The sequence below is a fragment of the Phoca vitulina genome, unplaced genomic scaffold, assembly GCF_004348235.1.
Source record: "Phoca vitulina isolate PV1807 unplaced genomic scaffold, GSC_HSeal_1.0 scaffold15, whole genome shotgun sequence".
Classification (NCBI taxonomy): Eukaryota; Metazoa; Chordata; class Mammalia; order Carnivora; family Phocidae; genus Phoca; species Phoca vitulina.
Genome location: NW_022589718.1, coordinates 40,932,563 through 40,956,671, shown reverse-complemented (window position 1 = coordinate 40,956,671; position 24,109 = coordinate 40,932,563). Strand labels below are relative to the sequence as shown.

General features: G+C 39.2%; 1 protein-coding gene across 1 annotated transcript; it reads left to right on the top strand.

Annotated features, from left to right (window-relative positions):
- Nucleotides 1-21,667: 21,667 nt before the first annotated feature.
- On the top strand, nt 21,668-22,984 carry LOC116638021 (olfactory receptor 2B6-like). Its single transcript, XM_032413780.1, is given in 1 exon segment — nt 21,668-22,984. A coding segment is annotated over 1 exon segment (1,122 nt). The 5' UTR covers nt 21,668-21,695; the 3' UTR covers nt 22,818-22,984.
- Nucleotides 22,985-24,109: the final 1,125 nt, after the last annotated feature.

Sequence of the window (24,109 nt, the reverse complement as noted above, 5' to 3'; positions counted from 1 at the left end):
ATCTGCGCTCTAGAAACTACAGAACACTTGTGAAAGAAATTGAGGAAGACATAAAGAGATGGAAAAACATTCCATGCTCATGGATCAGAAGGATAAACATTATGAAAATGTCTATGTTTCCCAGAGCAATCTACACTTTCAAAGCCATCCCTATCAAAATACCATTAGCATTTTTCACAGAGGTGGAACAAATAATCCTAAAATTTGTATGGAACCAGAAAAGATCTTGAATCACCAGGGGAATGTTGAAAAAGAAAAACAAAGTTGGGGGCATCACAATGCCTGGCTTCAAGCTATATTACAAAGCTGTGATCACCAAGGTAGAATGGTACTGGCACAAAAACAGACATATAGATCAATGGAACAGAATAGAGACCCCAGAAATTGACCCTCAAGTCTATGGTCAACGAATCTTTGATAAAGCAGGGAAGAACATCCAATGGAAAAAAAAGAGAGTCTCTTCAATAAATGGTGCTAGGAAAATTGGACAGCTATATACAGAAGAATGAAAATCGACCATTCTCTTACACCATACACAAAGATAAACTCAAAATGGATGAAAGACCTCAATGTGAGATAGGAATCCATCAAAATCCTAGAGGAGAACATAAGCAGTAACCTCTTTGACATCAGCCACAGCAACTTCTTTCAAGAGAGGTCTCTAAAAGCAAGGGAAAGAAAATCAGAAATTAACTTTTGAGATTTCATCAAGATAAAAAGCTTCTGTACGCAAAGGAAACAGTCAACAAAACTAAGAAGCAACCCACGGAATGGGAGAAGATATTTGCAAATGTCTTATCAGATAAAGGGCTAGTACCCAAAATCTATAAAGAACTTATGAACTTCAACACCCAAAAAATAAAAAATCCAGTCAAGAAATGGGCAGAAGACATTAACAGTTATTTCTCCAAAGAAGAGAAACAAATAGCTAACAGATACATGAAAAAATGCTCAGCATCACTCTGCATGAAGGAAATACAAATCAAAACCACAATGAGATACCACCTTACACCAGTTAGAATGGCAAAAATTAACAAGACAGAAAATAAGAAGTGTTGGCGAGGTTGCAGAGAATGGGGAACCCTCTTACACTGTTGGTGGGAATGCAAGCTGGTACAGCCACTCTGGGAAACATTATATGGAGTTTCCTCAAGACATTAAAAATAAAGCTACCCCAAGACCCAGTAATTGCACCACTAGGTATTTACCCAAAGATACAGATGTAGTGAAAAGAAGGCGACCTGCACCCCAATGTTCATAGCAGCAATGTCCACAATAGCCAAACTGTGGAAGGAGGCAAGATGTCCTTCAGCAGATAAATGGATAAAGATGTGGTTCATATATACAATGGAATATTACTCAGCCATCAGAAAGGATGAATACCCAGCATTTGCATCAACATGGATGGAACTGGAGGGGATTATGCTAAGTGAAATAAGTCAAGCAGAGAAAGACAATTATCATATGGTTTCATTCATATGTGGAACATAAGGAATAGTGTGGAGGACCACAGGAGAAGGGAGGGAAAACTCAATGTGAAGGGGAAGAAATCAGAGAGGGAGACAAACCATGAGAGACTCTGGACTCCGGGAACAAATGGAGGTTTACAGAAGGGAGGGGGCCAGGGGTTGGGGTAGATGGCTGATGGGTATTAAGGGGTCATGTGACGTCATGAGCACTGGGTGTTATACACAACTGATAACCCTTTGAACACTACATCTGAAACTAATGATGTACTTTATGTTGGCTTATTGAATTTAAATAAAATACTTTTAAAAAGCAAAAAACAAAAAAATAAATAAATTAACAATGACTAAAAGTTTGTGTAATCTAGTTTCTGATGCACCTAGGGCTTAGCAGGGAAATTCTATCTTGTATTCAGTCCTGTTTGATGCTTACTGTGTTCCCCAGTGTCTTTGTGATTGTGAAACACATTGATTCTGGAGCCAGACCACCTTGGTTTGAAATTCTGCTCTTCTCACCAGCTTTTTGCAGCCCTCTGCTCTTTACCAAGCCTGCATGTTCCTCGGCTCAATCACTTTGTAGGTTTCTAGTGAAGATTAGATAAATTTATTCATGCAAAGTGTTTAAAAAACACTCATGACACTGATGAGTGCTGAATAAATCTGAAGGATTATTAAAATACTTTTTAAAAATAACACGGCATTCCAAACCTGCAAACACCTCACACCCTTCCTCCATCCTTCATGTGTGCTCAGTGGGCTGGCTTGTAACTATTTTGCATTTGCCTTGCATTTCGTGTTCTGTGTCACTTTGCAGGTGACCCTGCCACCAACCCAGCACTCCCTTCTTCACCCTGAACCCTGCATGGGCACAGCTCCACTCCACAGGAGCCAGTGTGGACTGTGTGGCCTGTGCTCTGCAGCACGTGACTGAGTACAAAGCCCAGCCTGTCCAGCTAACCAACCCAGGAGGTACTTATGTGTCCAAGTGTTCACGTCAGTCAGTGTTCTCACCTGCACTACACTGGTTCCTAAGTTAGTGGACTTTGTGACAGGGAATCTGCATTTAGCCCAAAGCCAGTTACATATTAATAGAAGCACAAATAATTAAGCCTCATTCCAACCATGTACATGTTTCCAAACGTCTTGAAAACTTGGTGGATCTTACTTACCCATTTCATGATCTTCTCATACCCTTAATTCCTTTCTAAGACTATTCTACTAGCCTTTGGATACAGCATCCCCATTCTTTCTGATAACTCCTGCAACCCAGCATCACCTTGAGAAGTGGTGCCATATTACATTCAGGGCCCAGGACCTGAGCATGCACATGGATAACCTCTCCCTCCACCCCGCTCACATCCCACTGACCTAATTTACATCCTCTGCTCCTAACAAAGTTGGCAAAGGCATGGCCAGGGCTGTAGTGGGGGTCTCGGCACATCTGGTTTGAAGGTCAGAGTTAATGTGATGCCTGAGGCGACCTCAGCTGTGTGGCAGCACCTCTGCTTTGCAGCAGACCCCACCCACCCAAGAGGTTCCATGATCACCTTCCAGCCTGAGAAACATTTACAGTGGTGGACTCTCAGCTGCTGAATTTTCTAAAATCTCCAAGCTGGTTTTTTTCATATCTTATTTTTTTTTCTCCATGACAAGTTTGATTATTCTGTAAGAATTATTTTCCATCCAGGGCGCCTGGGTGGCTCAGTCTTTAAGTGTCTGGCTTTGGCTCAGGTCATGATCCCAGAGTCCTGGGATCAAGCCCCACATCGGGCTCCCTGCTCAGCGGGAAGCCTGCTTCTCCCTCTCCCACTCCCCCTGCTTGTGTTCCCTCTCTCACTGTCTCTCTCTGTCAAATAAATTGATAAAATCTTAAAAAAAAAAAAAGAAAAGAAATAGTCTACCGAGCATGAAGTTGAGGTTCTCCACCATTTTGACCTAATTTATCTCTTCTACGGCATGCCCTTATTCATCCTAGGTTTGGTTAATATTTAAATACCCAGTAGTTTCTGACTATTTTTTCCTTTTTATTAAGCTTATGAACTTGTACCATAACTACTTTTCAAAGTCTAACTTAAAGTTTCTCTGAACTGCTGTGCCATCTTTCATGTGCAAATCAATGAATGTGTGAGAATAAAGGCTCTTCCAAGGAATTCAAGTACTCTGTGAAAGCTATGGGAGAGAGGATAATAGGCAATGCCAAGAAATGCCCCGGGGAGGATAAAAAGGACCAATCACAAAACGACTCCTATGTCCTGCTAAGGAGGTTGGACTTGCCCATGAACTCTAGCAGCACATCTTTTATTGTGTATTAGATCACAGACTCCAGAGTCAGACCAACTGTTAAAGGATTTGTGTCCCTTTAGCGCCCGGGTTCTTAGTCACAGCCCTTTGAAGAATGAAGAGGTAGACCAGTCGAAGAGTGGAGGGCAGCAAAGCAAAATTTATTGCACAAGAGTACAAAGCTCCTGGAGAGGGAGCCGAAATAGGTTGCCCAGAGTTTCTAAGTTTAGGGGTTTTTATGAGCTCTTTTGCAGAACTGTCTTAAGCAATCAGGGTGTGCTGAGTCATGCCAATCAGGGCTTTGGTCATGTAGCTGTCTACCTATTAGGTTAATATCCATGTGCTAATGGTCTTTTTTGCTTACATCTGGGGACTTAGGTCTTAACTGCCCCTTGCCCATGATAGTGACAAATGCTTTGTGGTTACTTGTCTTATTTTAGGACGTTTTGCAGAAGTCGTTTCTGCCAAGGCTGCAAAGCAGAATGTCAGTGTGGTCCTGTTTAAGCTGCAGAACAAGATGTCCATGCTATTTTATTTTAACTGTCCTGACTCCATATTTTCTTGTTGGGGACCCTGGCCCTGACTCCCTTACTGTCCAACTAACTCTTAACACAACCTAGGTTCCAGGTCCTGTGGCAAGTTATTTATCCTCTAAAAGATACACTTTCCACATGTTTTCATGAGTGGAACAATAATGCCAGCTTCACAGAGTGGTGAGCAATAAGAGAAATGATGCGTGTAATGTGCTTGGTAGGGAGCCTGGTACCCAGCAAAGCTCCATCCATGTTTACATGTTGATATGATAACAATGAGACAAGTCCTTGGGCATGATTAAGACAGAAGGGCCACAGCTTCATGCCCTCATCCTTCTTGCCCTACCACGTACTGGCTCTCCCCCCCACTCCTGGGCTACATCTTCAGAATGCGCCCATAATCTTTCTGGCAATTTTCAAGGGGTAAAAATGTCCACGCTTAGTAATAAAATATTCTCATATCAGCTACTAAAGTGTCCACTGTCAGGTAACACTTCATTCACAGTTAAAGGAGAAAGTAGACAGCAAAGTTTACTCCATACCTAAACACTGCTTCATTCAGTTTCTCACATTTATGTATTTTTAGGAAATTTTATTATTAATCCATTCATTCTCTTCACTGAACAGCCATCAACATCTACCACATTCTCCAACTGGGTGTTAATTCCAGGCCAGAACATTTGATTTCCCCTGAAAGATCTTCCAGAGTCATATTTTCCCTCTGCCTGCACTGCTAGCTTGTCAGGCAGGGGTGGTGCCACCAGTCAGGCTGTGATCCTGAGAGAGGAGACAGATGGCAGAGCCCCTCGTTGAACTTAACAGACATATAAGTGAGAAATAAATATTTGTTGTTGTAAGCCATGGACATTTTTTATAAGTACTCTCTACACCCAATGTAGGGCTCAAACTCATGACTCCAAGATCAAGATTCACATGCTCCAAGGACTCAGCCAGCCAGGTGCCCCAAGGTATGGAGATTTTTGCATGTTTTCTGCTGATAGCATGACCTAGCCCCCCAGATAGAGTCACCAAACCAGTGTCAGTCCACCTCCTCTGTAGGTAAGCGCCTCCTTATTCAGAAAGCAGAAGTCCTTGCTAACCACTGTTTCTCCTTGACTTTTGAGATCTCGGCTGACACAGAAAGGAAACCCATTTAATAGTATTTTCTGTTATTATGACGATATGGTTTAAATATTGCAGGGTAGAGGGTACATGGAAAGTGGAAAGGGCCTGTAGCAAGAAAGGAGAACACAGTAACAATGGTACAGATAAGAGCTGGTGATGTCCTCAACCAGCATTTCTCCACTTGAGAATATCTGAATCCTTGAGAATGAGTTCCCTGACACAAGCCTGAAAAACCTCACAAACCATATGGTGATTGAGACAAGCAAAGAAAGAGAGGGAAGGAGTCGAGGATAAAGATGACAGAATCCAGGGCATTTACTGACAGGAAGCAAGAAATCTACAGTGAACCTCAGCTCTCCTCTGGGAAGCTGCTGGAAGGTTATTTCCTTCACGGAAAGAAAACTCAGCCATGAGACTTGCAAAGCTTTCACTGTGCCCTCCTTGTGTTCTCCAGCCTCAGCACACACATGGCTAGTCCCTCTTTCCAGGTGACCCTCCAGCTGGGTTCTGCTTTCCACCTTTTCTCACCTCCACAAGAACTACATTCTTCAGTCTTATTATTGCCTTCTCTCTTTTATCTTTCAACTTTTGCTGTTTGTGGCTCTTTGCTCTGATAATACAAAAATACACAGGTCTCTGAAATGTTTGAACACAAAGTGTGTACCTTTATTCTTTACTTCCCTGTAGTCACTCCTCTGTATTTCCCTTTCAGTCACAAACTTCTCAAAAGACTACATTTCTTTCTTGGTATCTACTTCTTCAGGAGACCGTCATCACCAGAACTGTGTCCTTCCATTATTAAACTGCAGCTGCCTAGAGTCAAAAGCTTTCCTGCTCCTGCTTCTGATGCATTGTTTTCCTCTGTGGGTACTAGAATTAAATTTGCACAGAATAGCAGATCCTATCCCACAATCCATATTGCAAACTGGCGTTAATAACGTCAAGGACACTCTCTTCCTTTATTTCATTGTAATAATAATTTATTATTTTCCCTTGTTCTTTTTTAAACTTCTTCATTTCTATCTTTATTTATCACTACATTCTACCTACAGCTTTCCACTCAGATGGATTTACATATATCCTTGTATACGAGTTTTTCCTTGAGAGAAAATACACAACGTCGCTATTTATTTGTTTTTTGCCCAAACCATAATGACCAAACATTACACATAGATTAGATAGTTTGGATATGTTTGGTAAATTCAAAAATTTGCTCTTGGGGATACATTAATTAAGGAATTTAATTTTGATCAATTGGTGTATTTTTTTTTTTTTCCTTTTTAAATCCTTGCCAGCATTTGGTGTTGTCAGTGGTCCAGATTTTGACCATTCTAATAGATGTGAGGTGGTATGTCACTGTTTTTTTTAGTTTGCATTTCCCTGATGGCACGTGATGTTGAGCATGTTTTCATGTGCTTAGTTTCTATGTGTATCTCTTCTATGGTTAGGTATCTGCCAGGTCATTGGTCTATGTTTTAATCAGGTTGTTCCTTTTTTTATATTGGTGAGTTTTAAGAGTTCTTTGCATATTTTGTATACCAGTCCTTTATCAGGTGTGTCTTTTGCAAATATTTTTCCCTGTCTATGGCTTGTCTTCTCATTCTCTTGGTAGTACCTTTTAGAGACAGAGCTTTTAACCTGAGTGAAGCTCATTTTACCAATTATTTCTTTCATGGATTGTGCCTTTGGTACTGTATCTAAAAAGGCATCACCATACCTAAGGTCATCTAGATTTTCTCCTATGTTACTTTCTAGGAGTTACATAGTTTCACTTTTTACATTTAGGTCTTTGATCTGTTTTGAGTTAATTTTTGTGAAGGGTATAAGGTCTGAGTCAAGATTCATCATTTTGCATATGATATCTAGTTGTTCCAGCATCATTTATTTTAAAGGAAAGGAAAAGATTGAGTAATTAAGACATCATTCTTGTGATGAGATTGTGAAGGTATAATTTTTTTCCTTACATGACTACATCTTGAGTTATACAGAAACAGTGTTTGTGGATGATGTGAGATAACGGTCAGATTTTACCTTTTCCACGTGAGCAAACAATTACTGTAGTACCATCAATAGAAGGTCTATCTTTCCCATGGATCTGAAATGCCAAGTTGATCTTAAATGAGGGGTCCATACGTATGTTGGTCTTGTTTTAGGCTCTCTATTCTACACCCATTTATGCATCTCTCCTTGTGCAAATATTGAATAAGGAAAGGTATAGGACAGGAGAGATAGGGGGCCCCTGGCTGGGCTCTGAAACTCTCCCTGGCAGGCAGAAGCACTAAGACAGAGTCAACAAGAGATAGGGAAACAGACCACCTGGCCTCAGACGGTCAGGAGTATTTTTCCTTGGTGGCTACAGTGTATCACAGAAAATGACCTGACCTCAAAGAATTAAGTCATGAAGGGTGTTATCAATAGTCCATGCTCAAACCAAGATGGCATAAGAATTTCTAGGCCACAAGCTTCCCAGTCGGTTCTCAATAAAAGACTGGCCATTAAAAGCCCTCCATGGCAACCCATTCCAGACCCCTCTCACTCTAGAGAGCTTCTTCTTTCCTTTCTGCTCTTACCTCCACTCAATAAACTTTCACTTCACTTCACCCTTTTGTGTCCCAGAGATTCATTCTTCAATTCCGTGAGACAAGAACCCAAAAATCTTGTAACAATATCACACTTTCTTATAAAATAAAGCTTTGTTATTGTATCTTGATAGGCAACAGAGCAGGTCTTCATATGTTCTACTTTGTCTTCAAGAGTATCTTCATATTTATTGGTGCCTTACATTTCTATATACATTTTAGAATAATTTTATTAATTTCCACAAAAAAAAACTTACTGGGAATTTTGATAAGTTTGCATTAAATAGAGGGATCAAAGCTGGAATTAACATTACTAAAATTTCAAATCTTTTAATCCATGAATAATTATAATCTCTCAATTATTTGTTATTTTATATTTTTCTCAATAATGTTTTACAAGCTTTTGTATAGATGTCCTACTCATCTTTCTTAATATTTAGTACTACTATTTTATTTATTGATGATATTATACATTGTATCTTTATAAAATTATATTTTCTGACTTTTGCTGGTATACACAAATAAAATTGAATTTGTCACACTTCCTTTCTAAACATTTTAATGTTAATTTATATTTTGATTCCCTTGGATTTTCTATGTACATAATCATATTATCTGTAATAATGGCAGTTTTATTTCTGTGCCAATCTAGTGCTTTTTTCCTTATCTTAAGTTACTACATTGGTATAATATCTAGAATAATGTTTATAGTATGAAAGTGGTGATAGAATGTGTCTTTGTCTTTTCCACAAATTTAAATTTCATTTTTTCACTTTCATGAGGCCCCTTTTATTTTTTTTATTATGTTAGTCACCATACAGTACATCATTAGTTTTTGATGTAGTGTTCCAAATTTCAATTTTTCAATTTTTCAATATAATATGTGATATTTGCTGAAGAATTTTTTAGGTTCTGTTTAATTAATAGATTAGAGTCTATTTCTAGTTTTCTAAATAATTTTATTAATTTTTTTGTTTTATAAAACCCTTTATTTTGGATCTAGTATTATGGTGAATTATATTAATAATATAATAATTGGGAGTGCATTTTTAGAAAAAGAAAAAATATGTATAAACTAGTTTGTTCCTTAGGGGCCTTTTTATATTCTCATTATAGTATCATTTCCTTTTGCTCTTTTGAGAGATCACTCTGCCCATCTGCTTTCATTGTTTTTGGATGCCCAGATCCCCCACCTGACCCTCCCTTTGACCGTCTTTCCTTCCCACCAAGTAAAATTTTTTACTTAATATGTTACATGAACTTAAAATATTAATCATTGAGAATGACATAATATATTTTACTTCCATGATTCATTTTCACAAGTAATAAAACAATTTCAAGATATGCAGTTAAGATGAAGGAAGAATTTCCAAGCCTGAATGATTTTTACTGACAACATGTGGAAAGTGCCTATTTGTCTTAAACATGATATACAGTTACAGTCTTTGGAAATATGCTCTACATCAGTAAATGTATTTTAAACTTTTTTGTTTGTAACTGTTTGGACTTCCAAAAAGCCCCATTACAAGCCTTGGCCTCTTTAGTCTTCTAGAAGGTACAACTTCTATGTGGGTTGGATGTACGTTGGGGTAGCACCTTTCATGCCACCGACTAATCCCCTTTCGCTGATCCTCATTCCCCCTCATTCAGATTCAACTACCTCCTCATCCACATGCAAGCCCAGAAACTGACTCCCTTCATCAACGCCACACACCAAAAAAAGGCAAGACTTTTTTTTTAATTTGAACATAAGCTAATTTATTTATTTATTTATTTTATTTGAGTATAGTTGACGCATGATGTTACATTGGTGTCAGGTGTGCAACAAGTGATCCAGCAAGTTTATACCTTACGCTGTGCTCACCACATGTGTAGCCACCATCTGTCCAGGTACATCACTGTGTGTTTTAGATGCAAATACCATATGATTTCACTCATATGTGGAATTTAAGAAACAAAACAAACAAGCAAAGGTGAAAAGGAGAGACAAGCTCAGAAACAGACTCTGAACTCCAAAGAACACACTGAGGGTCACCAGAGGGGAGGTGTGTGGGGGATGGGGGAAATAGGTGATGGGGATGAAGGAGTGCACTTGTAGTGATGAGCAGTGGGTGATGTATGGAAGTGATGAATCACTATGTTGTACACATGAAACTAATATTACACTGTACTCTAACTGGAATTTAAATAAAAACTTGGAAGAGAAAAAGAATAAATGCATCACATGAATTTACATCCTTATAAGCTCGTGGACTAAATGAGTTAACTAATCTGTAAAGGAAATGTTTTTGGAAATTATGTATGCATAATGATTAAACATTTTAGATATAAATGTTAATATTATTACTTTTAATTGCCAAATGTTTGCCATTTTATAGGACAAAGAACCTCTATAATCTCCAGAAGTTGTTTGTCATTTATATAACAAAAATCCTTGAGGAAAAACACCCACTTTAAAATTATGGTTGAAGAATTGAAATGGTATTTACATATGTTAAACATCGATGCTACTGTGGCTTCCCCATTTAGTATGAATGATTTGCCATAAGCTGCAGATTGAGTGCATTTTATCCTTCTGAAATTTATTTCTTCCTGATTTATTTTTTGTGCAATAAATTCTACCTCAGCTTCTATTACTTATCTTTCAGGAAAACTGCTTTCACAATTAGTCTCCAGGTGCCTCTCTCATCCACGAAGTCCCTCCCCTGCTGCAGCTTCTGAAGGATGCGTCCTGTTTCCTCCCAGGTCACTGTGATTCTCTCCAGCCTTCTCTCCCTCCTTCCTTCTGTTCCACCTTTATTCCTTCTCTTCTCCCCATTTGTTTCATGTGTCTAACAACCATTCCCCAGCTGCTTCTACATTATATTGCTCCCCATCAATATTTTAACAATTCCTGAAAATGACTATCTCTAAGAATAACTTCCCATTTGTCACAAGAAAAGCTTTCATTGTCTTGTGGTGCACAGCGGAGAGATTAGATCAGAGAATTTGGATTTTCCCTCCACAGCTCCCTTTCTGAGCTTGCGTGATTTTTATTAAACTCCTTTGTATCTGAGTTTACTCATGAGTAGGACAGGAATGAGCTTTATTCTGTTGGTTAAAGATGAATAGGGGATGGAGGTTTGTAATGCAGGTGCAGATATGGTTGTCCCACAGAGACGCCTTGCCAGCTGCAGACCAGGATAAAGCGCCAGCCTACTTTTGTTTGGCGATCTTGGTTGATTTAGATGACTGACAGTTTGGGGCCACTTGTTCTTTCCTTTCCACACTTTTAATTCTCATTCCTCTGTTTTCACCAATAAAGAGTAAGTCTATGACACCCTAGGCCCCCACCTTGGACCCCAGTAAAAGCAGAACCCAGGCCTGTCTCTCTCTGTCTGTGACCACACTGTGTGGTCCCAGACATGCCGTGTGCCCTCCTCAACATGTGAGGAATAAAACTTGTTCTTTGTTCAAAGCTCCTGGATGGCTATTGCTGAAGGCATCTTACAATCATAAGAACAGCTAGGCCCCATCCAACCACAATATTGGTTATTGATAGGCTGAGACCAACACAAAACAGTAAGTAAAGAATCTGGCAAGAAGTGATCAATAAGTATCAGTTAACACCTTTGCAATCTTGCAGCCCTATGATCATAGTCTGCTTCCTATTGGGATCTAGTATATGCTTATACTTTCCATTGTTCCAATACAAATTCTTACTTAGTAATTAGTTGCTCACTTACACTTGTATCTGAATGGAAAAACAATCACCTGAAAATATGGGAAAAATAAGTAAATCTTTTTTGGTCTTTATAATATGGAAAAAAAACATATGGCTTATTTTCTCCACTTACTTATTAAAAGTGTGACACACATGTTTTTAATGGTGATAACAGAGCTGAGGTTGTCAGTGTCAGAAGGCATCTACTCATTGCCTTTGGAATTGCTCTCCACAGGAAGACTGCCCACTACTATTAACCTGGCCAACACTGAATTTAAAGTAGCTAACTTATAAAATAAAAATATTCTCTCAAATGTTTCCTGATAAAATACAAGCCGAAATGTAGTCTTTGGAAAATGACACAAACAACATATTATATTCCTATAAAATACATTTCTTTATTTGTGAAATAATGAGAAACCAAAGTAAGGTCATAATAGATGCAAAATAAAACAAGAGCACAAGTATATTGAATGCCTACGTGTTTAAGAAATTCATAGGAAAGCATAGACCTCCTGAACACTCAGTATCACATTGCAGAAAGACATAAAACTGCAAATACATGGAATTAAAGAATTACTTTTCAGGAAAGAATGACCTGGATGAGCTATGGACCAGACAGCATCATCTCTGAATGATGGAAATTAGGTCATTGGCACTCAATGGTATACATCAGGAATAAACACCATATGGCACATTACGTTTTTATAACTGCATAAATCTTCACTGAATAAAAAGTTGAGATGCATTTGTCAAGCTTAGCACACATCACTCTATTGTTTTACCCTCATAACCAGCAACCTAAGCAAATTTTTAAAAAAAGAGTTCTGATTAAGCACAGTAGGTTGAACAAAAATGTTAATTCCCATTCCTTTTTAAACAACATAAAAATTACCCTAAATTAAAAGTGATATGAATCTATAAGGACAAGGACCCTGGAGAGGGATGGATAGCTTGGAAAAGATGAATACACTTTTGGAAGACAGGAAACGGGGATGGGAGGAAGCCAATGACTTCAGGGGAACAAGATGAAACCCCACTGGTTTCAAAGGCCTGGGAGGTGGGGGAGCAGCTGGTAGGAATGGGCCCCAGAAGCAGTGCAGACCTAGCAGGGATGGGCAGATGCCAGCCCAATGCTCAAGTCAGAACAGTTCAGAGATCTGCCTGAAAGGTGATGGTCCTTCCAGCCCACACAACCAGGACCAGCAAGATGAGAGAAGAGGGAGCCACACAAAGACAGAGTGAACCCAGCAACTGAACAAATTGTTGAAGCTACCAGCATGGGGGCTGAGCATTCACATCTAAAGGCAGATAAAAACGTCACTTGGGTTCTCAACAGAAATACTGGAATCTAAACCACAATGAGGCAACAGCTTCAAAGTGTCAGGAGAAATGGATTTCCTACTCAGAAATCTATGCTCAGACAAAATCTCCATCCCGTGAATACATATGAATATATGAATATTATCAAGGCATGTTCCATCTGGGAGGCTCTCTCTCCTCTTGCTGTTCACTGTCTCAGGAAGCAGCCAGAAGGAGGAAGCTAAGAATGTCAACAGCCCCAGGTGCAGCCAACATGGGTCCCAGGCAGGAAAGGAAGGGAGAGAAGGCAAGTGAGGGAGTTCAGAACACACCACCTGAAACTGGCCACCCTGGTGAAGGGCTGTTTTGAGTTAAAGGCACTTGAAAAGCACCCAATACAAGAAACACACTGACCTTCTGCTTCTTGAAAGCCAGAGATGAAGTTCCCATTTGAAAGATGTCTTCCCAACTCAAGAAGGACAGTGACATTCTTGTCATCAAGGAGGAGAGAAGTTGAGAGGAAGAGAATCCCACACAGCTGAGTTTGTTATTACTCTTGTCTTCCTGCAGCCCCCACATGCAGCCTCTGATCCTTCTGTCCCGTTCCCGCAATTGCCTCTTTGCTCAACTGAATGTAATGGTGAGGAGGTTCCACTACCTGAGTCTTCCTTCCCTAGCAGGGCTCCTGTGTCATGCAACACCCGTATTCCATGCATTTGTATGCTTTCCCTTGTTGATCTGTCTTATGCCAATTTAATCCCCACCTAAAAACTTAAGAAAAAAAAGGTAGGAGTCTGCCCCCTTCACCAGGAAGGCTGCAAAGGTAACTGGGAGGAAGGCATGCATGTGGAGATGCAGCTTGGAGCCTGAGCTCCAGCACAGCCCATCGAGATGAGACAACAGATACCTAATGTGCTCCATTGTTAGGAGATGAACCTTTCAGTGGTGGGGCCTGTATTAATAAAAAGTGCAGAGAAAAATTACACACACATGTAAGACATTTATTATCTCAATGAACAAGGAAAAGCTATGTGAGGAAAGAAATTTGATCACAGGGCACCTTACAGCTCAGCTATGAAAACTACCTTTGTTATTGCTATAATATAAACTCTGAGTTATTAAAAATTAACATATAATTATACTAGGGAGTTTGAGGAATAGGGGTGTGTGTGTAGGTAAGGAGGAATTAAATATTATGTAAAAGAAAGCTATAGTCTTATCTTCCATAGTAGGAAGCTAATAGAGAAATATGAAATGGAACATAAACGAGGGAACAGCGGCCTGCATCCATGCCACAGAAGATCCTGTTACCTCCACTCTCAAACACACCCAGGATTTTGCCACTTCTCTTGCTAAGGCCCTACCTAGGTCCCCCACATCTCTCCCTCGATTACTGCTGTAGAGTCTGTTTGGTCTCATCACTTCCAGGCTTCCAAAGAGTTGTTCTGAGACCCAAGGTAGACTCCACTGCAGAGGCCTGAACATCTATTCTGTGCACAGGAAGAGCGTAAGTCCTCACAATGGCCTGCACAGGCCACGCCTCTCCTGGAGAGCTCATCCCTGCTCCCCTCCTGAATCAGTCTGCTCAGCCCTGCTGACCCCCAAGTCATCAGTAAAATTCACCAGGTGTCCTGCTGCTGGGCAGCCTTAGCTCATCTCTGGAGGGAAAACTGGATCCAGACACCTGCTTGGCTAACTTCTTCCCCTCCGTCAAGGATTCAAATCTCAGGGGCGCCTGGGTGGCTCAGTCGGTTAAGCGACTGCCTTCGGCTCAGGTCATGATCCTGGAGTCCCGGGATCGAGTCCCGCATCGGGCTCCCTGCTCAGCGGGGGGTCTGCTTCTCCCTCTGACCCTCCCCCCTCTCATGCTCTCTGTCTCTCATTCTCTCTCTCGCAAATAAATAAAATCTTAAAAAAAAAAAAAAAAAAAAAATTAAAGGATTCAAATCTCAGCTCTGCACAGAGAGCACTCCTGACACTTCATTCCACCACCTGTTGGTCTCACCCACCTGGTGTTCCCACCTGCTCCATGGTTTTCATCTCACCATCTCTGGACATACTCCATAGCATCTTTATTAGGCTTTAGTATGTATTATCTGCCCCCTTCCCCTAGAATTTTAACTTCTGAGAGAGGAGCCTTTGTTTTGTGCCTTGATACATCCCAAGTACAAAAGAAGATCCTGCCACGCAAAGCACTGAATGAGAACATTCTGGAAATGTTGAGTCAGTTTAGAAATATCCAAGAAAATGCCAGATAAAAACTAAAGAAACCGAAAATGCCCACCTTATGAGAACAGAGTGGGATTCCATCTACTGCTTTGTTAATCTCTGTAGAACCATTTGACTTTAAATTAGTTACATATATTACTTCAGGACATAAGTTCAAATTTTAAACTCAATTTTGAAAATAAAGAGATGCATATTACAAATTAAGAAAAATCTGATTAAGGTGTTAGTTTATTTAGTTTCAGACTTTAAGCACATTTTTCCATAGTTGTGACCACACTCTATGTATGCTTCTCAGGAGCCCGCCTAGTGGTATTTGTTGCTTTGTCCTCATTATTGTTAAAAATACAAAAAATGTAAAAAAAAACATAAGACAAGAAATACATACAATAGGGACATTCACGGGGAAAACAAATCTCTCCTCTAGTCCTAACTCTGTCTGCCCGTTCCCTATGCCTCCCGGGATACTCTGCACACTCACTTGTGTATGTTGGGTATTTACACATGTGTTATATGTATATTTACTTGAGGATATATGTAGTAGAAGAATAGATAATGTAACATTTGTGTTATGTTACAAATATCCTCCTGTACCTTTTTTCCCTTTAAATATATATGTGGGAGACCATTTTAATTTTGTAGCTAGAGCCCTGCTTTATTATTTTTAATGAATGCATAATATTACATTGTAAAGATGTATTTAACAACTTAGGAACTGGTGGTCGTCTCTGATACTGTGACCCTTTGGTAATGCAAACAATGTTGCAATGAGGGTCTTGTACATATATCTCTCTCTACAGGCACAGGTGGGAGCATATGTCAGGTGGATGTCTAAAAATGGAATTGCTGTGCCAGTAGGCATGTTCATTTTTACACATAGCCTATAATTCTAAGATTTATAAAATTATTTATATTTATATTTATTTATAAAATAGTTATTGTTTGTAAAATAATTCTAAGCTTTATAAAAAGCCTAAGGTGGCTTTTCTATACCGTATAAAATATTTTGCTCTTGGTCAATTTCATAAGTAACATTGTATTTCACTGAGATGAAAGTTGCATTTAGGTACAGGAATAAACCACTTCACCATATATTGGAAAGACTTGTAATGCCGTTGTTTCAGTTGGATTGTTGTTCTTTTCCATACTGATTCATAATAACATCTATACATGAAGGAGTTTAGCCTTCTGTTTTTCACGTCCTTCACAATTTTTTGAACTTTGTCACTTGTTTCTTTTTGTTTCATTTTGTTTATAGTATTTCTCTCTGCAGAAATTTTACTTTTATGTATCAAATACATCAGTCATTTTAGGGCGCCTGGGTGGCTCAGTTGGTTGGGCGACTGCCTTCGGCTCAGGTCATGATCCTGGAGTCCCTGGATCGAGTCCCGCATCGGGCTCCCTGCTCGGCGGGGAGTCTGCTTCTCCCTCTGACCCTCCCCCCTCTCATGTGCTTGCTCTCTCTCATTCTCTCTCTCTCAAATAAATAAATAAAAAATCTTTAAAAAAAAAAAAATACATCAGTCATTTTAAGGCCACTGAGTTTTTAGTGATCTTCTGTGTGATTGTAGATCTTAATGCATGATATCTTCTTTCTACACTTACATTTTTCCTTTTCTTGGAATTAATTTGAAGGTAGGAATTCATGTATTTTTTTTTCATGGATTTTAAGTCAGTTGGCACAACCACATTTCTAAGTTCTCTTGATGATATGAAATTTCACCCTCATGACAAAGTAAATCTCCACACACAGTTGGGTTTATTTCTGAAGCCCAATATAAAATACTCTCAAAAACTTTGTTTCATATGATAATGTGAGATCAAGTTAATTCGGGAGTTCTAGTAACCAGACTTCTTGTGATAAAGAAACAAAGAGTCTGACAGATGTGGTATATTTGGACAATTCTAGCAGTCTCACACCCACTGTGCTTTCTACTGCTCCAAAGGTGTAGAAAGAAGGGAAAGGAAGGAAGGAAAGAGAGTGTAGAATGGTGTAAAGAAAGGAGATACAGAGAAAAGCATATGTTGAATGCTAATTTTGATTAACATGCTCAGTAACTTGGAGGAAGAAAAACTAGATTGAATTTGGAAGCATTTGTTTTGTTTCCTGTCTACCTGGCTGTGATCTTCGGCAAGTTTTTTGATTTTTCTGAGTTTGGGGATTGCCATCAGTTAAATATGCATAATTAGAATGTATTTTCCTAATTTATGCTGTGGCTATGACTAGCAAATGAATTCATATATATCTTACATTTATTAAATATCTTATATGATAGATATAAGTAAAGAGTTAAAATGAAGATGGAGGGAAACATGAAAATATCATATTTTAGAAAGATTCCTTTTATGCCTGTATAAAGTTGTCCTATTTTTCTCAGAATAGTAAGCACATATAAAGGATAATTTAGCCTACTTCATAATCAATATTATAAAAATCATCTTGACAACCACTAAAACCAAGTCTTAATGGAATTGATTTGATTTCCTCTGAGGTGACCAAACTCGCCCAAAGTTTGTATTTTGTTAGAAACACTGTCCTGATTGCTTCTGAGGTTGTCTTGCCTTCTGGTCCCTCTGGCTCTTCTCTCCTGGACATGTTGGCAGCAGCAGGTGTTAATTATGCTGAATCTCAGAGGTTTACATAGAAATCATGGCATGGAGACTCATGGGAGAGCGCCCTGCAGGTCTATGGTTCTGTGGATGGCCATAACTGGGAGTTAGCATCATGAAGTTGAGAGCTGGATTGAGACTCCACAGAGCCCGGAAGAAATCTGAACAGCAGTCCAGGGTCTGAGTATCATGTTTGAGCCTGAGGTCAGTCTTCCATAACCACTCATGTCTCTGTCTCAACCAAACAAACTGAGAGAGTTTACAACCCAGCATCAGCTAAACACAGAAGGGGTTTGGGGAGGGAAGGAGAGCCAAAATCAAAGGTCACCTTGCTTTGTTGCTCCATATGGTGGGGTAAAGGAAGCATTCAGGGATAGAAATGTAAAGAAAAAAATAACTGAAAAATGTCGATTTCACAACCACTTACATTCTTGCTTGAGAAAAGAACAATGGAAAGTGTACTGATGTAGGATTCAAAATCATATATTATTCAAATCTTTGCTTCTGAATTTACCAGATCTATGTACTTGGGCAAGTCCTGTAACTTCCTGATGGCTGAGTTTCCTCTGGTCCATCATTAAAAAAGTTTACTTACTTTAGAGGATTATTATGAGAACAAAACAAACACACATGTGAGGAGGGTTATATATATATGTACAAAATCAATTATATATATATGTACACACATATATACACATATATATAAATTATATATACATTTTATGGAGTGTTAGATATGAACATTCTGGTATTTGCAGATCCTTAGTATATATTATTTTGTTATAAGGAAAGCTATGGAAAAATGCAATTGTTACTATTAATGTTACTTACCTTTGCAACCTTGTATTTTCATTTGAATATTTTTTTTTATGTTAACACAGCTTTTTTTTTTTTAATTCATTTGAATATTTTAAGATGTGCCTTTTTACCACTCCTCTAGACTGAAACTGCTATTTACATTACAAAGTTTGTGCATAATAAGATACTGGTTTTGTGTAGAAATCGATTTTGTGTAGCTCTGAGAGGCCTACCATTCAAACAAATCAAAGACTGTTTAAGTCTGTGACAATTTAGAACAAGGGAATCTAATACACAGCATGGCATCAAACCAAAGGGAAGATTCTTAGACAATCACATTAAGAAGAAATATCCAAAGTGAATCAGAGATGAAATGAATACCTAAATATGGCAATAAAACCCTTGAAGTGAGTAAATTAAGACACATGTAAACTCTGTGTTGCCTTCTTGGTCTGAGAGTAGAGAAGTAGACGGTGTATCAGTGAGACCTACTGAGGTCATGAGTGAAAGGAAATCATAACATCAGGATAATAACATAACCTACCATATCAGAACACCAAAGGGAAGAGTTTCAGGACTGTAGGTTTCAAATGAATTAATTAAAATGTGGTAAATACCTACCATCTTACCTTACTTCTATAAGTTATATCCTTACTCTCTAATAGAGAGTATATACTCAATCCAGTCAGGAAAATAGGTCAGGAATTAAAACAGAAATATATATATAATAAAATGTGCTGTGTATCAAAGAAGAATTGCAAGTACAGTGTTCTGGAGGATTAGTAAAGAAGACGGTGGGAAATACTTATGGACCTTTTTCACTTGAAATGATCCCTACAGGATGGAGAACAGCAGGAGTTCCCCACAAAGGGGGAAGGGTAAATGCGTTGGATTGTGGGTCTGTTCATATGGTTGCAGCCATTATTGTAGGAGCCCTTGAATCCAAGGCTGCATTATAATATAATGTGTTCAATATGGAGATTCACTGACTAATTTTGAGCTGACGTGTGCATGGTAAGACCTGAGCTAAGAAAGACTCTTCTCCAAACACTCTAGGTTGCTATGAAGATGAGAGCAATCATAAGCAGGAAGACCAGTTTGGAAGCTAGAGACTATGGAACATTGAACTGTATCTACGTGTCTGTTGTAATGTGTCTGAATAGATACATGTTTAATGGATCAATCTGACAGACAGTGTGAAAGAATCGTCCCAGCTTCACAACCTGACACACGGGCAATTGCAATTCAAAGATAACCACTGGGCTCCGGGCACTGAAAGATTTGTGGCTCCATCCATAAAACAAAGACCCTGTAAGCATGAAAAGGATGGGTAACAAGCTCAGTTTTGGATTTAGTGATTCCAAGGTCTGGACTTGAGGCAAACACGTCTTCCTGCCACCTGTCACTCCTATCCCCACTGTCTGATTCCATAACTCAGTGACACCAGCATAGGAGATAGAACTGGCGCCTGGCTGCACTGATCCTACCAGTCGGGAGCACAGGAAGAATAAAAGGAACAGAGCGGTAAGTAATCAGAGGTTCCTGGGTTGTTCTCCTAAACAATCATCCATTTATTGCAAATATTACATACATTGTGTACACATGCACAGAAAAAAGAAAAATTCTGTACTTTAGGGAATTCATAATTAGGGAAATAAATAATTATTAATAGCTATTGAATTATTAACATATGAAAATAACTGAGTTACATAGGCAATTTACATTATATCACTCAGTCCTATGAGGAAACTATGCTCATTTTAGAGAGCAAGAAATTGAAGCACAAAACAGATGATGTGACATCTCCAAAGCCACACAGCTGGAAAATGGAATGGCCAGGTTCAAAGGAAGAAGGAAAATGCCTTTTATAAAATAACTAGAGAGAAATACTAGATGAATTTGCCATGATATGGGAGCAAAACTGAAAGGAATTTATGATTTTAGAGAATGGAAAAATTGGTCATTGGGTTGTTTTAATTTTTTTTTTAATTTTAATTCCGGCACAGTTAACATACACTGTGATATTAATTTCAGGTGTATAATATAGTGATTCATCACTCTCATACATCACCCTGTGCTCATCACAACAAACGCACTCCTTCATCCCCATCACCTGTTTCTCCCATCCCCCACCAAGCTCCCCTCTGGTGACTCTCAGGGTGTTCTCTGCAGTTAAGAGTCTGTTTCTTGGTTTGCCTCCCTCTCTCTTGTTTTATCCCTATATTCATCTTTCTTTCTTAAATTCCACATGGGAGTGAAATCATACGGTATTTGTCTTTCTCTGACTGACTTATTTTGCTTAGCATAATACCCTCTAGCTCCATCCATGTCATCAGACTGTTTTATAATAAAGAAATTGTGTGATCTGGATGGGGGGTGGTGGAGGTGCCTCCTGTGGTGGGCAAACGTAACAGTAAGAGGGGAGAATAAACGGGGGGAATTGAATTTAAATGATTATCCTGAGGGGTTGGAAATTTATATTCAGCCCTGAATTTCAGGGAGCCAACTATCTGAAACTCTTTCTGGTGATCTCCCTCAGAGGTAAAAATTATATCACATTTATCCAGATATGTTTAAAGCAACATTTTCAGAGCAAGCAAGGTTTTGAGGACTGTTTTGTGTGTATGTTATCTTGTTTGAACTTTTTTTTCCTTTCCCTATTTTAAAAATTTCTGAATAGGATCAGCATTATGCTGGGAAGGGTGAGCGGGGTCTTGAAACTGCATCCTTTCATCACATGGAATGTATGCAGTGCTTCAGTTCCCACGAAGATTCTGACCAAGTCAGTCTAAGGAAGACGGAGATCCACCTGCCCTTTCAAGCTGACCTTTGTTTGACTTATATTGGGAAGCTCTGCCTCCTACCACCCTGCTTTAATCTGTACTCTGCTGTTGCCATTAAATATTGATAACATGTACAGATGACGGGAGTTCTACTGAAACTTTTTAGAAGATACAGAATTCCAAAGGAGTGAGTAGCTAACTGGAAGGCACCCATAAAAGAAGTCAAGTTTCTTATTTTGCTGGTGCTCTCTTTATTCTTCTCTTAATCATCTTTCAATGTTACATTGGCAATGTTGACTCAACATTTTACCATAGTTAAGATATGGTTGCAGATTACAGCAGAAATGAGAATTTCATCTCACCATCTCTTGTCCCTACTTCTCCATGGCTTCCTTTTACCACTGACACCCATCCCTAGCAGTGGGTATTTAGAGGTTCCTGCTAGAATTTCACCTGTTAGTGACAATATGTGGAATAACAATCAGAGCTCACAAGATGATTTTATCTTATTGGGATTCTCTGACCATCCCTGGCTGGAGACACCACTCTTTGTAATCTTTCTGGTGGCCTACATTTTTGCCCTATTTGGGAATATCGCCATTATTCTTATTTCCCGCCTGGACCCCCAGCTTGACAATCCCATGTACTTTTTTGTCTCAAATCTATCCTTACTGGACCTCTGCTACACTACCAGCACTGTGCCACAGATGGTAGTCAACCTCAGGGGAAAAGACAAGACCATTAGCTAGGGTGGCTGTGTAGCCCAGCTGTACATTTTCTTGGCTTTAGGTTCTACTGAATGTATACTTCTAGCCATCATGGCCTTCAACCCTTATGCTGCTATTTGCAAGCCCCTTCACTACCCAGTCATCATGAGTCAGAGACATTGCATCCACATGGCCACTGGGACCTGGACCAGTGGCTTTGCCAACTCCCTTGTGCAGTCCACTCTAACTGTGGTAGTCCCACGGTGTGGACACAGGGTGATGGACCATTTCTTCTGCAAAGTTCCTGCGCTTTTGAAACTAGCATGTGCTGATACTCATGTGAATGAGGCTGAGCTCAGTGTACTGGGGGCATTGCTACTTCTGTTGCCCCTCACCCTCATCCTGGGCACCTATGTGCTCATTGCTCGGGCAGTAATGAGAATCCACTCTGCTGAAAGTCGCTGGAAGTCCTTCAACACCTGTGCTTCACACCTGCTGGTGGTGTCCCTCTTCTACTTCACAGCCATCAGTATGTATGTCCAGCCTCCCTCTAGCTATTCTTGTGACAGGGGGAAGATCATGGCTCTCTTCTATGGGATTGTCACACCCATGCTCAATCCGTTTATCTATACACTGAGGAACAAGGATGTGAAGGCTGCCTTGAGAAGGGCACTGACCAAGGAGTTTTGGGTCAAGACAAGATGATCTCTGGAAAGGAGACCCACAAAGCACAGATAGATGTGTTTGCCTTCCTGGGAAGATGCTGGGCATGGAAGTGATGAGAGAATGTTGCATCAACTGTCACAAAGTTCACAGATGGAGCAAGACCAGAAAGAAGCAATAAGTCTGGGTGATCTCACAGTTGTTATCCACTATGAGAACACCTGGTTTACAATATGAATTCTATCAGGTCATTTCACCTTCCTCCCTAGCCCTAACCACTAATTAACCCTAACTGCTAGGTAACTTAGTGTTGGGGGAAACTGGTGTAATTACTAGAGAAAAAATATATTTAGAAAGTGTAGAAAATATATTTGGTGTAAATTATTTCCAAATGAATCCCAAATAAATTAGAAATAATCATTTATTTTTTTAAAAATGTCACTGCCATCTTGAGTCAACTTTAATCAAAATGTATTGGCCACATTTGGTCATCCTCCAACATTTGGTGTCCAAATGTATCATCCACAAGGGCTTTGGCCTCAAAGGTAAGTGAACTCAAGAGGCATTTAGGTCAAAAACATATAAAATAGAAATGTGCACAGGGAAAATCCATAAAAAAATTTAGTCAGTGATTTTAAGTATACGTTATTTTGGCCATAAACCCAAGTCAGTCTTTGTTATGATAAACAATGAGGTCATGCTCAATAATACAGAAGTTATTCTGGGTCAAGAGAGAAAACAATGGACAGTGAAGAATGGTGGGAAAACCTAAGGTGGAAAATATTCTAACCCAAGAAACTTTACTAGTGATTGATGAGTTTGACAAAGTAGAGATCCCTTCACCACGTGAAAGGGTAAGTTAGTCCTATTTCGATGTGGGAGTTATGAGAATATCATGTTGAAATTCAGAGCCTTAATTGATCTATTAGATTTATTTAGAAAAAAATGTTTTATAACTCCCCGCTATAAATTGCCTCACAAATACATTTTAGTCAAAAGAAAGTGAGTTCAGCAAAATCTCAACACTATTGCCTGAAATGAAAATTAAATCTTGTATTTCATTAATGGGTATATGTACCCCCTCAACAGAGTAGTGTACAAGCTGTATGTCCTTTGGGGACAACCATTCGTTATCTTTGACTACAGTTTCTTTGCCACCAAATAGGGTTACCAACACTTTCCTTAATTCAAAGGTTTGTGAAATAATTTTTTTCACAGGACATTGAATTTAATATTTAATATTACAGCTCTATGCCCCATAAAGCAAATCTAGACAACAAAATTAAATTCTAAATTCATAGAGCTCTACAGCATTTTCGACTTGATGACTTAAA